This window comes from Moschus berezovskii, chromosome 2, assembly GCF_049115385.1.
Source record: "Moschus berezovskii isolate FMDL1 chromosome 2, NW_MosBer_1.0, whole genome shotgun sequence".
NCBI lineage: Eukaryota > Metazoa > Chordata > Mammalia > Artiodactyla > Moschidae > Moschus > Moschus berezovskii.
This window is the reverse complement of record NC_142461.1, coordinates 2,064,024-2,087,584: the sequence shown is the minus strand read 5'-3', so window position 1 is coordinate 2,087,584 and position 23,561 is coordinate 2,064,024. Positions and strand designations below refer to the sequence as shown.

The 23,561-nt window shown below is 54.0% G+C and overlaps 1 protein-coding gene across 2 annotated transcripts in view; it reads right to left on the bottom strand.

Annotated features, from left to right (window-relative positions):
• IGSF21 (immunoglobin superfamily member 21) overlaps positions 1 to 23,561 on the bottom strand; it is a 274,585-nt gene that overhangs the window by 15,075 nt on the left and 235,949 nt on the right. For both annotated transcript variants that reach the window (XM_088841593.1, XM_088841596.1), the window contains exon 5: positions 1,070 to 1,185. In XM_088841593.1, the coding sequence (XP_088697719.1) occupies positions 1,070 to 1,185 (116 nt within the window). The remainder of the gene's footprint in view (positions 1 to 1,069; positions 1,186 to 23,561) is intronic.

Below are 23,561 nucleotides of genomic sequence, written 5' to 3'. Positions count from 1 at the left end.
CTCAGGGACCCATTAGGGCAACTTGGCCTTCCTATACTTTTAAAGATCTTCTACACGGGGCTTCCATGTATATTTCATTTAGATCAACCAGGTCCTGCTGCTTCTAAAAATGCTGAAAATCTGTAATACTGTCCACACTCTAAACCTCCTCAAAACCCTGAGAGGCAGAGGGGGCTTTCCTACTCAGGGTCACTTCGCACAAGTAACGTCAGGGGCTGGAACCCAGCGCCCTGGATGCTCTCAGGTCCTACCCTCCCCCGACCCCCTCAAGCTGCCGTGACAACTCAGGAGCTGCACCAGCAGACCTCACAGTGGTCGGCGGCGGTGGTTTAGTCGCTCAGTTGTGTCCGACTCTTGTGACCCCATGGACTGTAGCCCTCCAGGCTCCTATGTTCAACGGATTCTCCAGGCAAGAATACTGGAGTGGGCTGCCATGCCCTCCTCCAGGGGGTCTCCCCAATGCAGGGATGGAACCTGCATCTCCTGTGTTGCAGATGGACGCTTTACTGCTGAGCCAGCAGGGAAGCGTCCCCTCACAGTGGGTGGGGTGGGTCTCATAAGGAGTCGGCCAAAGCAGAGAGTCCCCGTGTCCTTCCTCCCCCGTTCCTCTCCCCTTCCCGCCCTCGCTCCTTCCTTCCTGCCCTCTGCAGCGGACTTGGAGCTGGAGGGCATGACCTTGAGTCCCAGCTCTGTCACGGACACAGTGGGGGCCTCTCTCCACTCCGCTTCCCTTCCCGGGGCCTCATCGGTCTCCATCCTGTTCAGTTACTGGGGTAGGGGTGTGCTTGAAGCTGGGATCCCCTGAAGACCACCCTCACTGCAGCTCAGGGACTTCAGGGTCCAGGAGACGTGGGGGTCCTCCTCACCTCACCAGGAGGCAAGAGAGACTCACGGACATCCGGGCGGGTCAGATGAGCGGGCAGGGTCAGACCAGGCAGACAGAGCAGAGCGCACCTACGCGGACAGCGGCCTCTGTCCCTTGCTTTGCAGGTGAGCTCCGTGCTGACACGGGCCGCGGGACAAGCCATGCAGGAGGGGACGCAGCAGGGGCAGCTGCAGCGGTACTCACCGTGGGCGCCGGTTTCCCTCCCAACACGATGCAGACCAGCGTGAAGTTCTGGGCTTGGTAACGGCTGAAGGGGGCCGGGGTGTCAGCGGCCACCACCTCGATGGAGGTGGGCGGAGCTACCAGAAGAGAAGCACAGGGAGAGCGAGGCTTCACTGGAAGGTTCAGGAAAGGCCACTGATGACCTGGGACGGGCCAGGTCCTCTGCTGGGTGCGGTGGAAAGCGTGAAAGGGAAGGTTGTTCAGTCATGTCTGACTCTTTGTGACCCCCTGGACTATAGCCCGCCAGGCTCCTCTGCCCATGGGATTCACTAGACAGGAATACTAGGGTGCGTAGCCCTTCCCTTCTCCAGGGGATCTTCCCAACCCTGGGATCAAACCCAGGTCTCCCACATTGCAGGCAGAGTCTTTACCAGCTGAGCCCCCAGGGAAACCCAACAGGCGCTATGGCAGAGGACAAACATTGCACAATTCCAGGGGGTGCCCCCGATATCAACCGCCGTGAGAATGATGTCCCTGCTGGGCATACAAATGAGGGCCCTGCCACCTGGGGCTTACAGGCTGGTGGGGAAGATAACCAGGAATGGAGAGATCACCATGGTCCACTGTGCTCAGGGCATCAGATACCCAGCGTAACCAAGTGTGAAGGGACCCAGCCAGGCCTGAGGAAGTGACCTTGTGCTGTGATCTGAGGGAGCAGCAGAAGTCAGAGGACAAGTGTGGCAGGTGGAAGGAACAGTATGTGCAAAAGCCTCGTGGCAGCTGGCTCGGGGCGGGGCGGGGCGGGGGAGGGGAGGGGTGTGGGAGGCAGGATGTTGTGGTGGGAGGGCAAGGTGGGGTTGAGGTACCCGGTGGGGCTCGGGAGACGTGCAGGACACTGGCAGCAGGTCACCGCTCACAGCGGTGTGCGGGGGCCGGTTCCCGACAGCTCCTGGGAGCTGACTGTGACATTCCTGGGAATTGTGAACCAGTTCTTAAACCGCTGCTAGATTGAAACAGATGGCCCAATGGGTATCCTTACACCATGGAAATCAGCCACCACTGCAAATCAGGGCTTCCTTGTTTATTTCCTTCTCCTGCCCCCAGCCCGGGGCCCCCACAGAGCAGGTTTACCAGCCCAGCACTGGTTGTGAGTTTTTCTTTGTCCTGAGAGCAGTAGGGAGCCATTGAAAGCTTCAAACAAGAGCAGCAACATGATCTGAGTTGCATTTTGAAGAGCTGGAAACACAGAGTGCTATTTAAGCCAGAGAGATGGGTCGCTTAGACCTTGGTGACCGCGGAGCGGGAGGGTGACCATGGGGCGAGAGGGTGACCGCGGAGCGAGAGGATGACCTTGAGAGGTATTTGAAGCCAGCAACCTGCCCTCTTTTATCCTTTTCCCTAAAGCGGGCTTATTTTGGTCGGTCCCGCCTCCGCCAGCTCTCTGCCCTGTTTTCACTGCTCACCACTGGCTGGTTTGCCAAAGCCAGTGCCCCTAGGCACCACGCAGCATTGACAGTCAAACGTGGAGCCAGCGTTTCAACGCGGTCATCACCTCCTCCATTTCATCCTTGGGCAAATTACCAAAACCGAGAGCCTCAGCTTCCCGATTTGCTAAACGGGACTAATCCTTGGCAGACATATTCCAAGGATGAACCAGCAAATCGCTATGAAAGGGCTTAGTGCATGCTCGGAATTCACTGGAATTTATAGGCTTCCTGCAGTTCATTTCTCCAACCGCCTTGTCATCCGCAGGACAGGATCTAGACTCTTAGGCCTTTGCCTAGGAAAGGCTGTCAGTTCTGGCTTCTTGTAGCCTTGGGTCAAGTGCAGTGGGGGGTGCAGAGAAAATGAAGAGCGGTGAGTGTTTCCTTCCTGCAAGGGGTTTTCACTCCAGTTAAGTTTAATTAAACCCAACGAACGCTTCCTGACACCTACTAGGTGCTGGGCACGGTGCCAGGTGCTTGCCGTAGGCGCTTGGTGATGAAATGGATACAGCACTTTGAGCAGCTCACAGTCTGGCGGGGGCGACAGGCGCCTGGCAACTCTATTTTAAGGTCTAGTGAGACGAAGCCAGGTATGAACCATTCATTCACTCAGATGGCCACCACATGCCGTTGCAAGGGAAGCAGAACAAACAGGAAACAACGGGAGAACACTAGACAGAGGATCGTAATTACGGGTGAAATGGTAGGAAGCAGATGGGAAGTGGAGCTGGGGCTCCGAGACGGGAGAGAGACACCAGGATGTTTCAACTACCCACACGCCACAGAGTCTGCAAGCAAAGTTTCCTAGAACTCACCAAAAGCCTGGATTTCAGGGCAAGAACCAACCGTGGCCAATGTTAGGAGTGAGGAGCTGTTCTGAGCCCTTAGCGTGTGTTGACTCATTTAAGCCTCACCATGAGTCTACAGAAAGGGTTTATTTATTCCTCTCTCGCTGATGGGGAAACTTATGGGGTGAAGTGACTTTCTGGATCTCACAGAGTTTAGATTTGAAACCGGAACTCCCGGACCCCAGGCTCCAACACTGCATGAAACCGCACCAGCTCCGTCTTTGGAGAGAAGAAAGGAGTTCCTGTCTGTTGGCACCTTTAGCCCGAAGCGCACAGTGTAGCCATTGTAGAGGCTCATTTCCTGACAAACCTCAGTTCTCAAGCAGACCTTTAACTGAGATCCCTGGGGGAACTGCTCCTGCGGGTGGCTCTGTTTAACTCAGGTGCCCCAAAGATCAAGGGACCATGTCAATTATAGCTTAGCAAAATTCTCTGGTGGGGCTTCTCCAATGGCTCAGATGACAAAGAATCCACCTGCAAGGCAGGAGTCACGCATTTGATCCCTGGGTCAGGAGGACTCCCCGGAGAGGGAAATGGTACTCCAGGGTCCTTGTCTGGGAAATCCCGTGAACAGAGGAGGCTGGCGGGCTACAGCCCACGGGGCCATGAAAGAGTCGGACACGACTGAGTGACTAACCAACCGACAACCAACCAGCGTAAGTCTCTGGCCCCGCTTATGGTGGTCAATATGTAGGGATAAGTGTACCCTCCAAGAATCCTAGAGACTCAGAACTGGGCAGGGGGCACCTTTAGAAGTCACACATTCCTTCTTTCTGACTTTCACTGAGCAAACGGTAATAAGACACCTAGAAGCTTCCTCATAGGAGGGCTTTGGGGAGTAATGGGATGATGCTTACCAGGTGCCCAGCACATAGTAAGCCCGCAGTACAGTAAAGTAATTTTAACTAATATCGTCTGTATGACTGTTATGAAAGAGATAGTGTAGGACAATGGTTCGGAGTATGTGCCCTAAATCACACTGTGTGTGTGCGTGCTAAGTCGCTTCAGTCATGTCTGGCTCTTAGGCAACCCTGTGGACCACAGCCCCGCCAGGCTTCTCTGTCCACGGGATTCTCCAGGCGAGAATACTGGAGTGGGTGGCCATGCCCTCCTCCAGGGGGTCTTCCCGACCCAGGGATCAAACCCACATCTTATGTCTCCTGCACAGGCAGACGGGGTCTTTACAACTAGCGCCACCCGGGAAGCCCCTAGATCACACTACCCAGGGTTCAAAGACCAGCTGTAGCTCTTCCCAGCTGTGTGGCCTTGGGCAAATGGAATTATGCAGTGCTGAGAATTCAGCAAAGTGGTACCTTGGGACTTCCCTGGTGGGTGGTTAAGAATCCACCTCGCAGTGTAGGGAACGTGGGTCTGATCCCTGATCAGGGAACTGAGATCCCACCTGCCATGGAACAACCTACCCAGAGGGCCACAGCTTGAGGGTCTGTGCGCAACCAAGATCCTGCATGAAGCAATGGAAATTCCAACTGAGACCCAACACTGCCAAATAAACAAATAAGAAAGTGGTGCCTGGAAGCATATTGAAAGTGCATGTCAGATGCATTTATCAGAAGAATGTATTAATGTTGTTTCTTTGAGGCCCTTTGCTACCATCTCGGAGAATAAAATGTCTGCTTTTCGGGGCATTCACAGTTTAGTGAGGCCAGACCGTGCCTTGGACCTGTGCTGTCCCAATACAGTGGCCACCCGCCCTGTGTGGCTACTATGCACTTGGAATGTGGCTTCCCCATGTTCCTGTGTGCTGTAAGTGTAAAATACACACTGAATCTGGAAGACAATTTTTTTAAAAAAGCACCTTAAGTATATCATGAATATTTTTATATGGTTACTTCCTGAAATAATACATAGAATATGCTGGATTTAATAAATATGCTATTCCAATTCATTTTCACGTCTCAAAGCCTTTTCTTCATGTGGTCCTGAGAAAACGTGCAATGAAAGGCAGATTTCTATGGAGAGCGCTGGTCTTCCATTTTACAGGTTAGCACAACTGAGGTCAGACAGAGGGAGAGACTTGCCTATGGTCACACCGCCAGTCAGTGGCAGCGCCTGGACTGGCAGCTAGGCCCTCCAGACCCTGTCCAGGATTCTCTGCACAGCACGAATGCCCCCACACACACACACACATTCTGGGGGTCTGCACCCAAGTCACGCACACCACCCACACACACCCTGATTGGGAGCCTCGTTCATGTGTCTTGTTATGTTTCTGGGCAGGTGTTAGCAGTATGTACTGTCAATCAAGCTCTTAAGACAATGGATCTCCGTGGTGTGGACGACGGCACAGCAGAGCTGCTCGCATCAGCGTGGAGGCCCAGGCTTCCCACCGTCCCCATGGAAGCATTCCTCCGTCGCCATGTCCTGGGGGCGCGCCACCCTGCCTCTGGCCTGCTGTCACCGCCGGCGGCCCCGAGGGCAAGCGGTCGGCGGGGGTCTCCTCCGGGCACGGTTCACTCCCCGTGCCGCCATCGTCCGCCCCTGCATCTTCTCTTCCCTCCCCTGGACCATGCTCCTTGGGCTCTCAGTCTGGAGCCTCCCTTCGCGCTTCCCCTTCCCCGACTACCTCCATGTCCCCCTCTCCGTCTCCGTCTGTCTCCACCTCCTTTTCCAGCCCCACCCCCACCTCCAGCCCAGCCCCGTCTCTCTTCCTTCCCCACCTGCTCCCGTTCCCTTTTCCACCCGAGCTCCATTTCTCCCCTCCCCACCCCATCTCTGCTCCATCTGTGCGGACCCCCATATCTGCCTCCACCCCTCCCTCCTCCAGTCCCAGCCTCCTCTCCCTGCTCATGACCCCCCTCCCTGCTACGATCTCTGACCACTGTCAAGGCAGGTGGTCCTCTTCCCGCTCTGTGCTGGAATTGACCCCGTGGACCCAGGAGCAGCGGCAGTCCCAGGCATAAGTATCCCGGACAACAGCAATCCCAGATTCAGAGTTGGGCTGCAGAACGAGCAGGAAAGAGCAAGACTGCCTGGCTGTGATGCGGGTACATGTAATGAAGGTCTGGCCTTAGGTTGCCTCCTCCAGGCAGCCTTCCAGGACTTTGCCAGACTGAATTCCTGGAGCATCCTCTTCTTGACATCCTCCCGGGTGCTTATCCTTCTGTCCCAGGCCCATGTCTGTTTCTCCACTAGGCTGTGTACTTTCTGAAGCCTAGAACTTTGTCTTTAACCTCAGAGCTAATACAAGCCTGCCACACAGGGATTCAGTTTCAACTCCTGTTTGCTCTCTTCCTTCTTTCCCTTCTCCTAGTGCAAACAAGCACATGGCCTCTGGAAGGAATCCCACAAGAACTTGCGATGCCGTGGGCCCTGCCCCACCTCTAGATTTGTCTTGACCCTCCCCCCAACACCATGCTCCAAACATCCTGAGACTTTTGTGGTCCATAAACACCCTAAGCACATTTCAACCCCAGGGCCTTTGCATCTGCTGCTGCCTTTGCCTGAAGTCTTCCACCCAGCTTTGTGCAAGGTTGGGTCCTGCTTATCTTTCAAGTCTGAGCTCAAATGCCACCTCCCAGTCCAAGTGAGGCACTGCTTCTGTACCTGTCTCAGCACTAGTCATTTCTTCACAGAGCGCATCGTCAGGTGTAGTTGTTCCATATATTAGTTCACACACTTGTCTTTTTCCCAGCACCCCCCACTAGAACGTCAGCGCCATGGGGACAGAAACTCTTGTCTACTGCCGCAATGCAAGGGCCCGAAACAGGGGTTTACTCAGCACACATCTGTCGAATGAGCGAGCTGGGAGGAGGGACTTAGGCGCCCTGCCCTCCCACCCGCCCCCACTTCAGAAGGACTGAAATCCCAGCCATGCCCATGCCCCTCTCTCCCAGCGGAAGCCCGAGGAAGCAAGATGCCACCCGCAGGAGGGGAACTCCAGCAAGAAAAAGGGAGAAGAAAAAGCACAACTCTTCGGTTTATGGGAAAATTAAATATTGAACTGAGTAGTAATGGCAGCCAAGGGGGAAAAATACTGACAAAAAGCTCCCAAACGGAGCCGCCGTCAGTGGCAGGAGAGAGGAACGCAGCGTCTGTACTTATACAAGCTGCAGTGGGGCCCTTTCATGTGGCAGCTGCTGAGCTGAGTCACAGCCCCCAACCCTGGGAGCAGTGGGAGTCCGCGTGCGGATGCGCTGGGAATCTGGGGCCAGGGTTGCTGGCGGGGTCAGCGGCCACGGCGCAGAGCCTCCCTGCCTGGAGATGGGGGCCTTTCTGAGTGAGCGGGGTCACAAGGGTCCCCAGTGGCTGCGGGCACAGCCCATCCACCCCACCTCCCTCTCTGCAGAGAGCTGGCTGCCGGCACCGCTCACCTGCCTTGCCCCTCCCCTGCCAGCTGTTGTGCTTTCCAAGTGGTGGGAGATAAAGTTAACAACTCCAACTGGAGGCTGTGGCTGACTGCTCTGGGGGAGAGGGTGGTATAGCGTGGGAGGCGGTTAATCGGTGAGGCTGGGCAGAGAGGGGCCCAACTCGGGCTACTGCTGATGGAGAAATAAAATCCCACATGTGCCTGTGCATACACACAGACGCAGATACACGCACATAAATGCACACACACAAAACACGCACAAAAACACACACAGAGACACACACATGCATAGACACAGATACAGAAACGCACGCATACACACACACAGACACACACACACACATAGACACAGTTACAGAAATGCACACATGTGCACACACACAAACACACACATATATACACATATGCCTACACACAGACACATACACACACACATATACATATGCACAGATACAGAAACGAACGCGCACACACACACATATACACATATGCATACACACAGATACACACAGGAATGTACACACACACATACACATATGCATACACATAGATACATACACACACACACATATACATATGCACAGATACAGAAATGCACGCATACACACACGCAGAGACACACACATATACACATATGCATACACACAGATACACACAGAAACGCACACACACACAAACACACACACAGATGCAAATATATGCACATAAACACACATACACAAAACACACACATGAACACACACAGAGACACACACGCATACACATATACATATGCACAGATATACACAGAAATGCCCGCATACACACACATATACACATATGCATACACACAGAAACACACACACATATACATATGCACAGATACAGAAATGCATGCATACACACACACATACAGAGATACAGAAATGCACACACACACACAAACACACACACATATGCATACACACAAACACACACATACACACACACACAAACACACACACATACACAGATACAGAAATGCACACATACACACACACATATACACATATGCATACACACAGACACATACACACACACAAACACACACATACACAAATACAGAAATGCAAACACACACACAAACACACACATATCACATATGCATACACACAAATACGGAAATGCATGCATACACACACAAACACACACACATATACACATATACATATGCACAGATACACACAGAAATGCACGCATACACACACAGACACACACATATACACACACACATATACACAGATACAGAAATGCACACATGTGCATACACAAACACACACACATATAAACACACACACAAACACACACCCATATACACAGATACATATGCACAGATACACACAGAAACGCACACACACACAAACACACACACACATATGCACACATGTGTGCTGCGTGCTAAGTCGCTTCTGTCGTGTCCGACTCCTTGCGACCCCATGGACTGTAGCCCACCAGGCTCCTCTGTCCATGGGATTCTCCAGGCAAGAATGGTGGAGCAGTTGCCATTTCCTCCTCCAGGGGACCTTCCTGCCCCAGGGATCAAGCCTGCGTCTCTTATGTCTCCGGCATGGCAGGCAGATTCTTTACCAGTAGCTCAAGCAGGGAAGCCCCCCCACACACACATATGCATAACACAGACCCAACACACACACACACACACAAACACACATGCCCAAGAGTATAGTGGGGAGACCAGGACACAGGTCTTGCTGTTGGATCTGAATTTCACGCGTGTGCTACTGTGTACCGATGCCTTTCACCCAGAAGTTCTCCAAGTGTGTTTTGAGAACTGCCCCCACCTGCCATGCCATTGTAGTTTATGTGGCAATAGAGTGAACGTGTTTAGGCCTGTAATAGGTGCCATTTGGACAGAGATGAAATCTATGGGGTGTGACAGGAGCCCATTTTAAATAGCAGCAAGGCTGGCTAAGTGGGGGATGTTTCTAGTGTATCCCAGAGGTATGTATTACACACATGGGCGATTTCACCAGGTTGCATCGTTGTAGTTTTATTAAAGAAGACTCTGGAAGCCTGCGGAAGCTTGGGGAGGCCTTGGCAAGTGGGCAAGCACATTTGAGATCTGACCTGTGGCAGTGGCACTCAGCTCAAGTTCTTCCTGTTCAACTTTAAGTTCAAGCTATTCCATTAACCACCACCCCTCAAGCCTCTGAGAACAATGGGCCAGAGCTTGGAGATTCTGGGTGGGTCTCAAGTCCTTTTCCCCAGCCCGGTAAAGCCTCTGTCCCTTCCAACAGAGCTGTGTCCCCACGAGCATCAGGTCCCGGTGTTCGGAGACTTGGAACAGAGCTCGCCCCTGGCCCTCCCCAGCCCGCACTGGGGTCACTTGGTCCCCGGGGCGCAGTTCCTCTGCTTACAGGCGGTGGGTCCCTCAGGCAGGTGCTGGCTTCCCGGGCCTCCCGCATAAGGTGAGGGTGACCTTAGCGCCTTCCTGAGGGCGCCTGTGGGGCCTGAAGCACTTGGCCACCAGCCTCCCAGCAGAGCCCCCAGCCCCCCAAATCCCCAGGTCAAAGCCCTCCCTTCCAGCGGGAGATTTCCCAGAGGGCTCTGCAGACAGTCTTTCCAGTCCCGTCAGCGTCTTAGGATTGATTTCCTGAGTCAGAGGGCAGGTAAATCGTTCTTGCTGCTTGAGTCTCATAAAGCGATTTCCAGGGGAGGCGAGGGTGAAGGGGAGGGAAGGGCTGTGCAGAAGGGGCATTTTGTGCGAAGAGGATTGTGTGTTTTATTTTTCCTCCTTGACATTTTACTGTGAAAATATTCCAGCCTATCAAAAAGCACAAATAACTGCACAATGAACACTCACGAGGCCATCACCCAGCTTTGCCGATAAGCACTTATTTCCACCAGCTCTATCCCACTATTGGAGTGAGTCTTTCCCAAGGGCAGGGTGAGGCAGAGCCAAGCTTGTTCCTAGCAGGGATCCAACTCCTGGCTGGGGTGGGGTGGCCTGATCTGGGAGTGGGGGCGTCCCGGAGTTCCAGCCCCCGCAGCCTCTCCCCTGGCCTTTCACGGCCCTTGTGGCCTGGGCCACTGTCCCACCTCTGAGCTCTCCGTGCTCGTCTCCTGCCTGGTCAGCTCTGGCCTCGTTTCTCTCACTTGTGAGATGGGCATCACACAGGACCTGTCTCACAGGGCTTACGTTTGCGGCAGGCTTTGCAGGATGCCTGGTGTCTGCTAAGCCCCTGCCTCCCCTGGCCACCAGACTTGTGAACAGTAACCTCCATCTCTGGTCTGACCAGTGTCTGGGCTTTGCTGACCCCGCGCGCATCACAGAGTAAACCTCAGCGGGCAGGGGCTGCGCTGGTGTTTGCGGGGGTGGTGGGGGCACAGGTTTGCTCAGTGAGCACCCTCTTCTGAGCCCTGATTCCAGGGCCCAAGGGGTCCTGAGTCACGCAGCAGGTGGGAGGCCCCAGCCATCATCATGACTCATCTGAGGCAGGGTCCGTGCTGAATGCTTTAACGCATCAGAGCCTCGCAGAACCCAGAAGTAGGAATTATGATCTCCAGTTTACAGACGCACTGGTTCATGGCTACTCAGCCAGTAAGGACCAAGATTAGGGCTAGAACCTGCGTCTGGCTTGAGCCCCAGTCCGGCCTTGCTTCTCCCCTGCTGTGGGGTCTGCCTCTGGGCCTCGGTTTCCTCTGTGCTCAGGTGAGGGGGCTGGCCTAGGCGGGTCCTAAAGCCTCCTCCAGTTCACAAAGCCTGTGGCTCTATGTGGGGAGCCCCGAGGGAGCAGCCAGAGGGTTCACAGCTGGAGAGAGGAAGGCCTCCCTGACCAGCCATCAGATGGTGGGGGTGGGTCAGCTGGGCAGGGCCCAGGCTCTCCCTGACGGGGCGCTTCAGGAGTTGGGGTGTCTCCGCTCATGGGCCTGGGATCCAGGGAGACCCAGCTGAGAGGCACGGCTGGCCGGAGCCCCTCAGTGAAGACTGTCTCCACTCTCAGCCCTGCTCCTGCATCTCACGGATGCCACAGGGAGTGCCCCAGGCCCACACCGGCGGTCCCGGCATCCCCGGACAGACGTCACTGGAGTCAGGGCCCTGTCCTCGCCTCACAGATGCAGCCCGGGCACAGAAGGCAGACAGGGCCCACGACAGCTTGCAAGCGAGCAGAATTTTCCCGGGGCCCTCAGGTCTCCGCTCCCCGGGAAAAGGACTGGGGCACAGGCTCAGGAGTCGGCCGCCCGCGCTCCGTTCCTGGCCCCGCCGCCTCTTGGCGGGGTGACCTCGGCTAGTCCCTTGCCCTCCCTGTGCCTCTTTTCCTCCACGTCTCCTCGACAGGGTCCCGGTGGGCACCGTGGGAAGTGGTGGTCCCCAACTCTTTCGGCACCGGGGGCCAGTTTTGTGGAAGGCGGTTTTCCCACAGACCAGGGAGGTGAGGATCGTTTCAGGGTGATTCTCAGGAGCAGAGCACACCCTAGGTCCCTGACAGTCACGGTTCACAGTGGGGTGCACGCTCCTGTGAGAGTCCGCCGCCACCACCGGTGTGATGGGGCCGGGACTCGGGAGGCCATGTGCGCGGCGGGGAGCAGCTGAAGATACAGACGGAGCTGCACCTGCTCAGCCCTGCTGACCTGCGTGCAGCCCGCATCCTAGCAGGCCAAGCCGGGGGCTGCCGAGAAGAGTTCAGGCCCTGGCCTGGCGCCCGGCGAGCGCTGAGCAGATGTCAGCTGTGCTGTTACTGTTGCCGTCTTTACTGTAACTTACTCCCGGCTCCTTCCTTGGGGTCCAGCCACACAGAAGTGCTCCGTGCTTGCCAGGCATCCCTGCTACCACATCACTGCTGTCAGGGCTCCTGCGGCCTGAAATGCCCCCTGGCCTGTCTGCCCTAGGCTCCTAGGCCCACACACTGCCTCGTCCACGAATCCTTCCAGATGCCACCCCCTGGAGGATAGCCCCCTTCCTGGGGGCTCCCTCACCCCTCACCTTGCAACCTAGTCCTCCCCTGTCATCCTTATTCCCCATCTGCTGGAAACCTGTGACCTTCATTCGGGGGCTCCTTCAGAGCAAACACTGGGCCTTACGTCCTTCTCATTATCCCCAGAGCCTAGAGATCAGGTTGGGCTCTGGAGTCAGAGGGAAGGGCTGAAAATCTCCATGTGGTCATTTGCTAGTCGTGCAGTCTTGGGCCATTGCTTCATCTCTCTGAGCCTCAGTTTCCTCTTCCGTAAAATGGGAATAACCACCACCACTCTCTCACCCACTGATGATTAAACAAGAAAACGCTCAGAAGGAACTTAGCACAATCCTGGCACAAAACAAGCTGTCTGTCCGTGTTAGCTTTTGTCACTAAGATGATCTGGTGTGAAGATTTTCACTCCGAGAGAGCAAGTGAGGTAACCCTGCCTCCTTGTGTACCGATGGGGAGACTGAGTCCAGGGGCTCACTGCAGGAGTGCGGACTGCAGGTCAACCACATGTGCAGCGTGGCCTGGTCTGTTTTTCCTTCTGCAAGTGAGGCGGGGGGATTGCCTCCCTCGCCCCAGGAAGGTCTACAGGCAGCAGACGCGTCCAGGGCTGGCTCCCCGCTTCCCAGGCCACCCCAGCCCGCTCCCCCAGCTCCTGCTACAGCTCTGTTAATACCTGTAACTTCAGCCTTGCACTTGTTCCTTAAATCACCGGGCCTGAGGCACTACAGTTTCACCAGCCACATATCACCTGTAATTAAAGGGCCTGTCCCAGGCAGGGGAGGCTTACCTTCTGCCAGAAACACTAAATCCAGCTCCCAGGGGTGGAAAGGACACAGCGTTGCATGGCCTCACACTTGTCACGGTTTAGCGACACACCTGCAGGCCTGCTCTGGTGGGGTTGCGAGGCCAGAGTGAGCTGGGCGGACAGTGGGTGGAGAAAGGCCAGGTCTGTGAGATACAGGAGGTCCGGGGAGCTGCTGAGAGCCTTGGGGGCCGGCAGCCACCCGCTCGGGCAATTTCAGGGAGCAGATGCATCTCTAGCTCAGCTTAGGAGGGCATGACAGGCCATTCTGTGAGAGGCTATAAAGAAGCTCCCCAGCCAGGCAGCCTGGGTTTGAAAACCCCCAGCTCTGCCACTCACTTGCTGTGTGACCTTGGGTGAGTTACTTAACCTCTCTGGGCCTCAGTTGCCTCATTTATTAAAATGAGAATGCCAGAAGTACCTACCTCCTAGAGTTGTGAAGAGTAAACCAATTTTTAAAGTGCTTGAAGCTACAGTTGCCTCCTTGTAACTGCAAAATTCATCACTAATCTCATATGTCCCGGGGCTCCCCTGGTGGCTCAGACAGTAAAGAATCCGCCTGCAATGCAGGGTTTGATCCCTGGGTCGGGAAGATCCCCTGGAAGAGGGCAAGGCAACCCCCTCCAGTATTCTGGCCTGGAGAGTTCCACGGACAGAGGAGCCTGGCGGGCTACAGACCGTGGGGTCACAAAGAGTCGGACACGACTGAGCGAATAGCATGAGCATCGCATGTCCTGGCCATCCCATATTAAGGTGGCTCCTGGCCCTCCCTCCACAGCAGGCACATAACAGGGGCTTATAAGCATCGGCTGGATCAGAAGACCTGTGAGTGTGAAGAAAGAATGAGCAAATGGTCTGTGTGTTTCCCTCAGAGAAGGGCTGGTGATTCAGCCCTGTGGTCCCAGGGACGAGATGCACAAAACCGTGTCTGCTGCTTGACGAAGCTGTCTGCTCCGTCCAGCTGCGACCATGGTCAGAGGGGTTCTGCAGCTGTCCAGACGATACCGTTTGTGCTTCGAAGGGCCTTGTCTCCATCCCCAGCTCAGGGCCTCCTGTCCCCACGGAGGGAGAGTGGTAATCAGAGAAGCTTCAGGTTCCTAGTCTAGGCTTCCCTTTATGCGCAGGCTCGGTTTTCTCTGCTGTAAAATGGGGACACCGATCTTGCTGATCTTTCCAGATGCCTAGGAGGAGCTGCTGAGAGTGCAGTCCAAGTGTCCCATGCTGTCTTATCGAAAGGAGCCTTGATATCTGGCCGAGGCCCGGATGGCTGCCACGTTGCCCCACATCAGAGAAGAGCAGTGTCCCTGCATCTTCCTGGCAGCCTTGTGTCATGGAAAAATTGGGGGTCTTGGCTTTCAGTAGCCCTGAGCTCAGATCCCAGCCCACTCACAGCTGTGTGACGTCAGGCAAATGCCGTGCCCTCTCTGATCCAGCTGTAGTTTGCCCCTGTAACTGAGACAGCATAGGGTCATCTGAGGATGGGTGGACTAGGGGAGGACCGTGGGGCTAATGGGCTGTGCCGGACCTGCCGCCGAGTCCACATTGGGCTGCAGTCAGGGGCACGCCTCCACTGCAGGGCTGCGCTCAGAGAGGCAGGGACAGAGGATGCTGGAAGCCTGTCCAGGAATCAGTCAGCAGGCCCTGGCCTTCGAGGCTGTGGCTGGGAAGTGACCGTCCTTGATGCGTGACCCAGCCCAGCTAACTCCAAAGTGCTCCTCTGAGCCCCAGACCCATCTGTTTGTCTCCTCTCTGAACGAGCTCTCAGCCGGTGACCTCAGCTGGCTGGGGGCCTGTGGGTGGGCAGGTGGGCAGAGTGAGCAGCCTCTCTCCCAGCCCCTGGCCGGGTCCAGGCACTCAGGACGGCAGCGCTCAGTCTCTGAACAGCCTCTGTGTCCATTCTGGAAGATCCTGGCCACTCCAGCCTCAGTCCTCAGGGCTGCGCCCTCCCCCTGGCAGCCAAGCCCAGCCAGCTGCCTCAGCCTCCCTGCTGCCCGTCTAGAAGCTCCGACTGGTGGGGAGAAGGCCCGCAGAGGTCTGAGGACAGCAGCCCTGTCCTCTCCGCTCCAGTGGCCCATTTTCCACAGCCGCTGTCTGCTGAGTGCGGGCGCGTGGTTTCACTGGCACCTCCTCTGGGGAGCATCTCCATCCCCAGGCCAGGTCTCGCCACGTCCTCCGCATCTGCTCCCAGCTTTCCAGTTGGTTCCCCTGTCCTGTGGCTTCTGTCTAAAGATGCCTGGCATGTCCAACTTCTTCTGCCTGAGCCCTGGGCTGGCTTTTGCCAAATCTCCCCTCCGAACCGCCCTCCCCACCCCCAGGACCTACCAGCAGATCAGGCTAAGCGCCATCGTCCTTATGGCCCACAACAGCCCTAGGAAGGGGGAGCCTTCATTATTCCCCAGTGGGAACCTTGGTCACCCCCAGGTCCCAGATGGGGAAACTGAGGCTGGGAGAGGAAAAGTCATGCAAGATTGCATAACGGGAGGGACTGGACTCAGGGTGCTGGGCCCGTCCCTTCTCGTCCTCCCTCACCCCGGCCCAGGGTGAGAGGCCACAGCTGTCACTGCCGGGCGTGCAGGGCTCCCACTGGGTTGATGTCACTTCCTGCATCTCTGACCCTATACCCTGGCCCCACTGACATCTCCAGGGTGAAGGTTAAGGCAAAATGGGTGAGAAGAATGACTACCCTTTCCACGAATGCCCACTATGAGCTTGGAACACAAGCCTTTACGTGCCGTAGCCCAATAAGGAAGGTGCTACAGTCATCCCCATTTAGCAGATAGGAAAACTGAGGCTCAAGGAAATTAAATAGCCTGTCGGTGTAGATAGTGGTTAGTCCTCTAACCCACTGCTTCTGGAGCCAGCCTGCCTGGGTTTGAGTCCCAGTTGTAGCCTTGCTGTACCCGTGTCCCTGGACGATTTTTAGCTTCTCCATTTCACATGTGTAAAATGGGGATAAAATAGCAGACCCTGCCTGAGAGGGCTGCTCTGACAGACGCATGAGCAGGCATGAAGCAGGGCCACACCTGGTGTCTTGCTGCTGTTGTTCAGTCACTCAGGCTTGTCTGACTCTTTTGCGACCCCAGAGGCTATAGCCTGCCAGGCTCCCCTGTTTGTGGGATTTCCCAGGTAAAAATATTGGAGTGTAGTAAACTCTCAATAAACATTTCCCACTCCTATTACTCACAGTTGCAGAGCTGGGTTTCAAATTCAAGGCTGAATTCAAGGCCCATACCCTTAACCACCCATCAACTTTCCTGAGAGGTAAATGCTGTTTCTAGTCAAATTATGGAACAGAGGAGCAGTTCTTCAATTGGGGTTACCCAGCCTTCTCCTATTCCCAGTTTGGGCGCAGTTGGTAAAGAATCAGCCTGCCAATGCAGGAGACGCAAGAGACACAATTTCAAACCTGGGTCAGGAAAATTTCCCAGAGTAAGAAATGTCAACCCACGCCAGTATTCAGGCCTGAATTCCATGGACAGAGGGGCCTGGCAGGCTACAGTCCATGGGGTCACAGAGAGCCGGGCACGACTGAGCACGCAGGGGCACGCACACACATTTACTGTCATTTACCCAGGGAGGAGGGGAGGCGGGGGAGGAGGGGGCTTGGAGGAGCCGAGGTGTTTGCCTGGTGGAAGCGCCCGGGTCAGGACCCTGGGGCATCTGGGGAGGGAGGTGGAGGTTTGGGTTCGCACCCACATCCGCTCTGCAGCCCTGGCCAGATTCCCAGCTCGCCCCCCACCATCTCTTCCTGACAGCAGCCCGTGCTCTCTGGAGCCTGGGGCCACTGCAGTCGCCCGGGGCTGGTTCTTGTAATTAGTTCAAGCCCAGCAGGCGGCTGGTCCCCTCCTGCTCCAAGACAGGGGAATGAGCTGATCATTTCTCACCCAGCGGGCGGCCTGGACTACGCTGGGGGCTGCAGGGATGGCTCCCAGCTCGCCTGCCTGGGGACCCCCATGGATTCTCAGACCAGCCACCTCCCTCCACTGACTGACCTGCCCCTGGACCACCGTATGCCCCAGCTGCACGCTGATCTGCAGAGAGCCGCCAGGGCCCCACAGCCGGCCTGCCCCATGGGCAGGCTTTGGATCCTACCAACTGCAGCTGCTTTCCACGGACAGCCTGCAGAGAGGCAGAGCTGTGCTTCTCCTGCTCTGCTGGGGCTTGGGGAGCAGCAGTGGGTCTCTGAGGGGCGCCGGGCCTACCCAGGCCCTCACTTCCCTCCATCCTACTTGGAGCCAGAGGCATTCCTCCTGTTCAAGTCAAGAGAGGTTCCCGACACTCCAGTGACTGGTCCTGGGGAGGCGCTCCTGTTTTTAGAGAGGAACACTGGGCTGGGAATCCAGTCTCAAGTTCCAGAATCTGACCTTACTATTTCCAAGAATAGCTGTACCCATTTACACAAAGCTAAAACAGAGCAACTGTAGGACCCGGCGATTTCACTCCTGGGTACATATCTGAAAACACAAATTAGAAAAGATACACGTACCCTGTGTTTATAGCAGCATTATTCACAACAATGCTAGATATGGCAGCAACCTCAGTGTCCGCCAGCAGATGAATGGATAAAGCAGATTTGGTATGTGGTGGAATGCTATTCAGCCATCCAGAAGAACGAAACTTTGCCATTTGCAGCCACACGGATGGACTTGGAGGGTATGCTAAACACCTAAACATGCTAAATACTAAAATAAGTCAGACAAACAAACACTGTGTGATGTAACTTACACACAGCAAGCGTGAATATAACAGAAGGAAGCAGACTCACAGCCATACAGAACAAATGAATGGTCCCCACTGGGGAGAGGGAAGGGGAGGGGCAACGTATAAGAGTAGGGGAGTGAGAGGAACAAAGGATTGGGTATAAAACAAGCTACAAGGGGTTGGGGAGAGATAAGTTGGGAGTCTGAGATTAATACACGCACACTACAGAAAAGAAAGTGGAAGTCACTCAGTTGTGTCTGACTCTTTACGATCCCGTGGACTGTACAGTCCATGGAATTCTCCAGGGCAGAATACTGGAATGGGTTGCCAGTCCCTTCTGCAGGGCATCTTCTCAACCCAGGGATCGAACCCACGTCTCCCGCATTGCAGGCAGATTCTTTACCATCTGAGCCACCAGGGAAGCCCAATATACACACTACTGTATATGAAATAGATAACAAGGCCCACCTGTATAGCACAGGGAACTCTACTCAATATTCTGAAATAACCTAATTGGGGAAATAATTTTAAAAAAGAATAGATATATGGGTGTGTATAACTGATTCATTCTGCTGTACACCCAACTAACACAACATTGTAAATCAGCTGCACTCCAACAGAAAATAAAGATTTTTTAAAAAAAGAAGAAATAAGCTGCAAGGACACATTGTACAGAGGGGACATAGCCAAATTTTTATGATAACTATAAATGGAGGATGACCTTTAAGAAATAAAAGAATCTGGTTTTAGAAAGCAGAGTTCCAGATCTTTCCAGAAATCCTAGGTTCTGGCCTGGCCTCGTGGAAGTGGGCTCAGCTTCTGTTACCCTCCAGGCAGGCCTGTAACCCTCACCAGCCCCAGGGTGAGTTCCTCCTAATGGGAAAACTCCAGGAAATGGCCACGGGCCGGGGTGCAGGGGTAAGGGGGGAGGCTTCTCGTGGACTTGTGGCCCCAAGTCACACATCAGAGGGGCAACAGAGTCACACTGGAGATAAGCATCACATCAATGGGATGACAGGCACAGTCTTCTATGCGTTTCTTCTAAGAGTTTCATAGTTTCAACTCTTACGTTTAGATTGATGATGGATTTCGAGTTGGTTTTTGCACGTGATGTGAGGGAATGTCCACCTTTATTATTTGCATGAAGCTCTCCTGTTGTCTCAGCACCATTTTTTGGAACAGACTATTCCTTCCCCACAAAATTGTCTTGGCATCCCTGTCGAGAATCAGTTGACTACAGATGTAAGGATTTCTTTCTGGACTCTGATTGTTTCACTCCATTAGAAGAAATTCACCCTGGGGCTGGAGAGGGCTATCAGCATGTTGGGGTGGGGAGGGTGACAGAGGCTGAGCCTACTTTCAGTAGGCCTGGCCAGGAAACCATTGACTCATGTACTTTAAATTAGTGAATTATACCTTATGTGAATTCTTTCACAATAAAAATCAATTGAAATAAAAAAGCAAGGGGAAAAAAGCACCAGATGTGCTTAATAAAAATTCAGTAAAATATAACTGATGAAAAAGACAAGCTATGCAAAGTTCATTAACAGCCTTTCTCTGGGGTGGAAGCCCTGTCCCCTGGCCTCAGGTTTGGAAAAGCTTTTAGTGTGGTTTGGTGCCATTGTGGCCTCAGGTTGCAGAATTCTACCTTTATCTGCCAATTGCACTTGGAAACCTCTAGAACAGATACAGGGATCCTAAGATAGAACATTTTATTAATACTTGTCAATCCTCTGTGCCTTCTAGTAGAGTGGAGTGGTAAAGAGTCTGGGATGCACTTACCGCAGCTCTGGCGCTAGCAGGCTGGGTGGCCTGGGTGAGTGGTACAACCTCTCAGCTCCTTCACCTGTCAAAAGGGAAGCGGCAGTACCCGCCTTCCAGAGCTCTCGTGACTGTTCAGTAAATTCACTCGTGGAAAGCTCAGCACGGCGCCTGGTGGGTGAGTGAACGCACCGCGCACAGTGGCTCGCGTGGCTGGGAGCCCAGGGTGTGGGCTTTGAAACCAGACAGGGGACTCTCCCTCCTGGCTCACTTACTCTTGTGGGTTTAGTTGTGTCCCCCCCCAAAAGATAAGGCTTCCCTGGAGACCCAGTCAGTAAAGAATCCCCCTGCAACGCAGGAGAGACCCTGGTTAGATCCCTGGGTCAGGACGATCGCCTGGAGAAGAGGACAACCCACTCCAGTATTTTTACCTAGTGAATTCCATGGACAGAGGAACCTGGCCAGCTACAGTCCACGGGGCCGCAGAGTCGGACACAACTGAGCAGCTAACACTCTCACCTGTTCTCAAAATATGTGCTGTAGTGCTTACTCCTGGGACTTGTGAACGGGCCTCATTTCAAAGCAGGATCTTTGCAGATGTAACCAAGTTAAAATGAGGTCACAATAGATGAGGGTGGGTCCTCATCCAACATCTTGTGTCCTTATAAGAAGAGGGAAGTTGGGACCCAGAGACACAGAGGTGCAGAGGGACGACGCCAGGTGAGGATGGAGGCAGACATGGGAGCGACGTGCTGACAAGCCGAGGATGCTGAGAGTTGCTGGCAACCACCAGAAGCTGGAAGAGGCAAGCCAGGACTCTTCCCTGGTGCTGTCAGAGGGAGCACAGCCCTGCCTACACCTTGATCTTGGACTTTTAGCCTCCAGAACTGCAGGAGGATACATTCTTGCTGTTTGAAGCCACCCAGGTTAGGATCATGCGTTACCGGCAGCCCTGGGGACTCAGCAGGGTCCCCAAGCCTTGCTTCTGCATCTGCGCCATGAGCTGCCTCCCTCCATGAGATGTGTCTTCATTGCCTAGAACTACATTTGGCACCAGGGAGATGCTGAGTGAGTGGCTGCAGAACTGGCTGCGTGAAGGCATGAAATCCACACGGCTCAGGCCTCGCCTTCTTGGAGAGTCACCTCCTCAGCCTCTCAGAGAGGCCTCGCTGTTCGCTCTGCTGACAACGGCGCCGCTTCCCTCCGCTCTGCTTGACTGCCCCCTCATGCATCACAGTCCTGGCTGTCCATTTGCTCGTGTCTGCCTGCCTCCCTGCACTGTCTGTTCCCGGAGGACTTGGAATTTTGTCTGTCCAACTGCTGAAGCTGAGTTCCCATACCTCCGACAGCGCCTGGAATATACCCAGTGTCAATAAATATTTAGTAAATAAATGAATGAGTGAAGAATTGAGATTTAAAATGTCTGTCTGTGTGGACAGCCAAATCACCTTCTAATATACCAGGAACGGAAAAGGTCAGTCTTCATTCCAGTCCCAAAGAAAGGCAATGCCAAAGAATGCTCAAACTACCACACAGTTTCACTCATCTCACACACTAGCAAAGTAATGCTCAAAATTCTCCAAGTCAGGCTTCAACAGTACGTGAACCGTGAACTTCCAGATGTTCAAGCTGGATTTAGAAAAGGCAGAGGAACCAGAGATCAAACTGCCAACATCCACTGGATCATCGAAAAAGCAAGAGAGTTCCAGAAAAACATCTACTTCTGCTTTATTGACTATGCCAAAGCCTTTGACTGTGTGGATCACAACAAACTGGAAAATTCTTCAAGAGATGGGAATACCAGACCACCTGACTTGCCTCCTGAGAAACCTATAAGCAGGTCAGGAAACAAGAGTTAGAACTGGACATGGAACAACAGACTGGTTCCAAATAGGAAAAGGAATACGTCAAGGCTGTATATTGGCACCATGCTTATTCAACTTATATGCAGAGTACATCATGAGGAACGCTGGGCTGGAAGAAGCACAAGCTGGAATCAAGATTGCTGGGAGAAATATCAATAACTTCAGATTTGCAGATAACATAATCCTTATGGCAGAAAGTGAAGAAGAACTAAAAAGCCTCTTGATGAAAGTAAGAGAGAAGAGTGAAAAGGTTGGCTTAAAACTCAACATTCGGAAAACTAAGATCATGGCATCCAGTCCCATCACTTTCACGGCAAATAGATCGGGAAACAGTATCAGACTTTACTGTGGGCGGCTGCAAAATCACTGCAGCTGGTGATTGCAGCCATGAAATTAAAAGATGCTTACTCCATGGAAGGAAAGTTTTGACCAATCTAGACAGCATATTAAAAAGCAGAGACATCAGTTTGTCAACAAAGGTCCATCTAGTCAAGGCTATGGTTTTTCCAGTGGTCATGTATGGATGTGAGAGTTAGACTATAAAGAAAGCTGAGTACTGAAGAATGGATGCTTTTGAACTGTGGTGTTGGAGAAGACTCTTGAGAATCCCTTGGACTGCAAGGAGATCCAACAAGTCCATCCTAAAGGAGATCAGTCCTGAATATTCATTGAAAGGACTAATGCTGAAGCTGAAGCTCCAATACTTTGGCCACCTGATGCGAAGAGCTGACTCATTTGAAAAGACCCTGATGCTGGGAAAGATTGAAGGCAGGAGGAGAAGGAGATGACAGAGGATGAGATGGTTGGATGGCACGAGTTTGGGTGAACTCCGGGAGTTGGTGATGGATAGGGAGGCCTGGCATGCTGCGGTTCATGGGGTCGCAAAGAGTCGGACACGACTGAGCGACTGAACTGAACTAAACTGAACCAATATATTTGAACAAAAGAAGACATTCTGGCGTTGTGTTTACCAGACAGGAAGTTCAATACTGGACTGTCCATGTCACACGTGGACACTGACCTGGATTTGGACCGAGGTCAGCTGGACTCCAAGTCCAGGGCTCTGTTCAGAGGGCCTGAGTAGTGAGGGGGCCCTGGGTAGTAGTGGATGGGAGAACGCCTTCGGGAGCTTGGGTGCAGGAATGGAGAAGTGGGCCGGGTAGGGGGCACTGATGGCCGTGCTCTTCCCCGCCCCGGACTCCTGCAGGCCCCTGAACGAATGAGAGCCCCACTGGCCGCGCGGGTTCTGAAGGTGAGGTGCTCCCAGCTGGGGGGCCGGCACCCCAGGGTCCCCACTCTTCGTTCTGCACTCCCTCCCCAACCCCCTGTGCTCGCTTGGCACTTGCATCACTAACGGTCTTTGTGCCAAGGTCAGCAGCTCAGAGAAGCTGTTAGGAACCTCAGCTCTGGTCTCGGGCAGACCTGCGGGGGGCCTCAGCTCTGGCACTCACGCGGATGAGCCCCTTAACCTCCCAGAGCCTCCCTTTCCTCATCTGTAGAATGGGGTTGAAGACATCTTCTCTGAGAGGCCCTCATGAGAGTCACACAGAGAACCGTAGCTCGAGTCCTCAGCACATGGGGAAGGGCGCAAAGGCTTGCCTGCTAGGGGCCTTCATTCCTGGCTCTGGGTTCGAGGGCCCTCGGAGGCCGCTCTGCCTGGGGAGGGCGGCCCGGAAGCCCTGTGCTCGGTCTTGCAGCAGAACCAGAAGAACAGCCTCTTCTGCTTCGGCGGGTGGGGTGTCTGGGCCCTTCAACATTTAATTGATTGTAACATTCCAGACT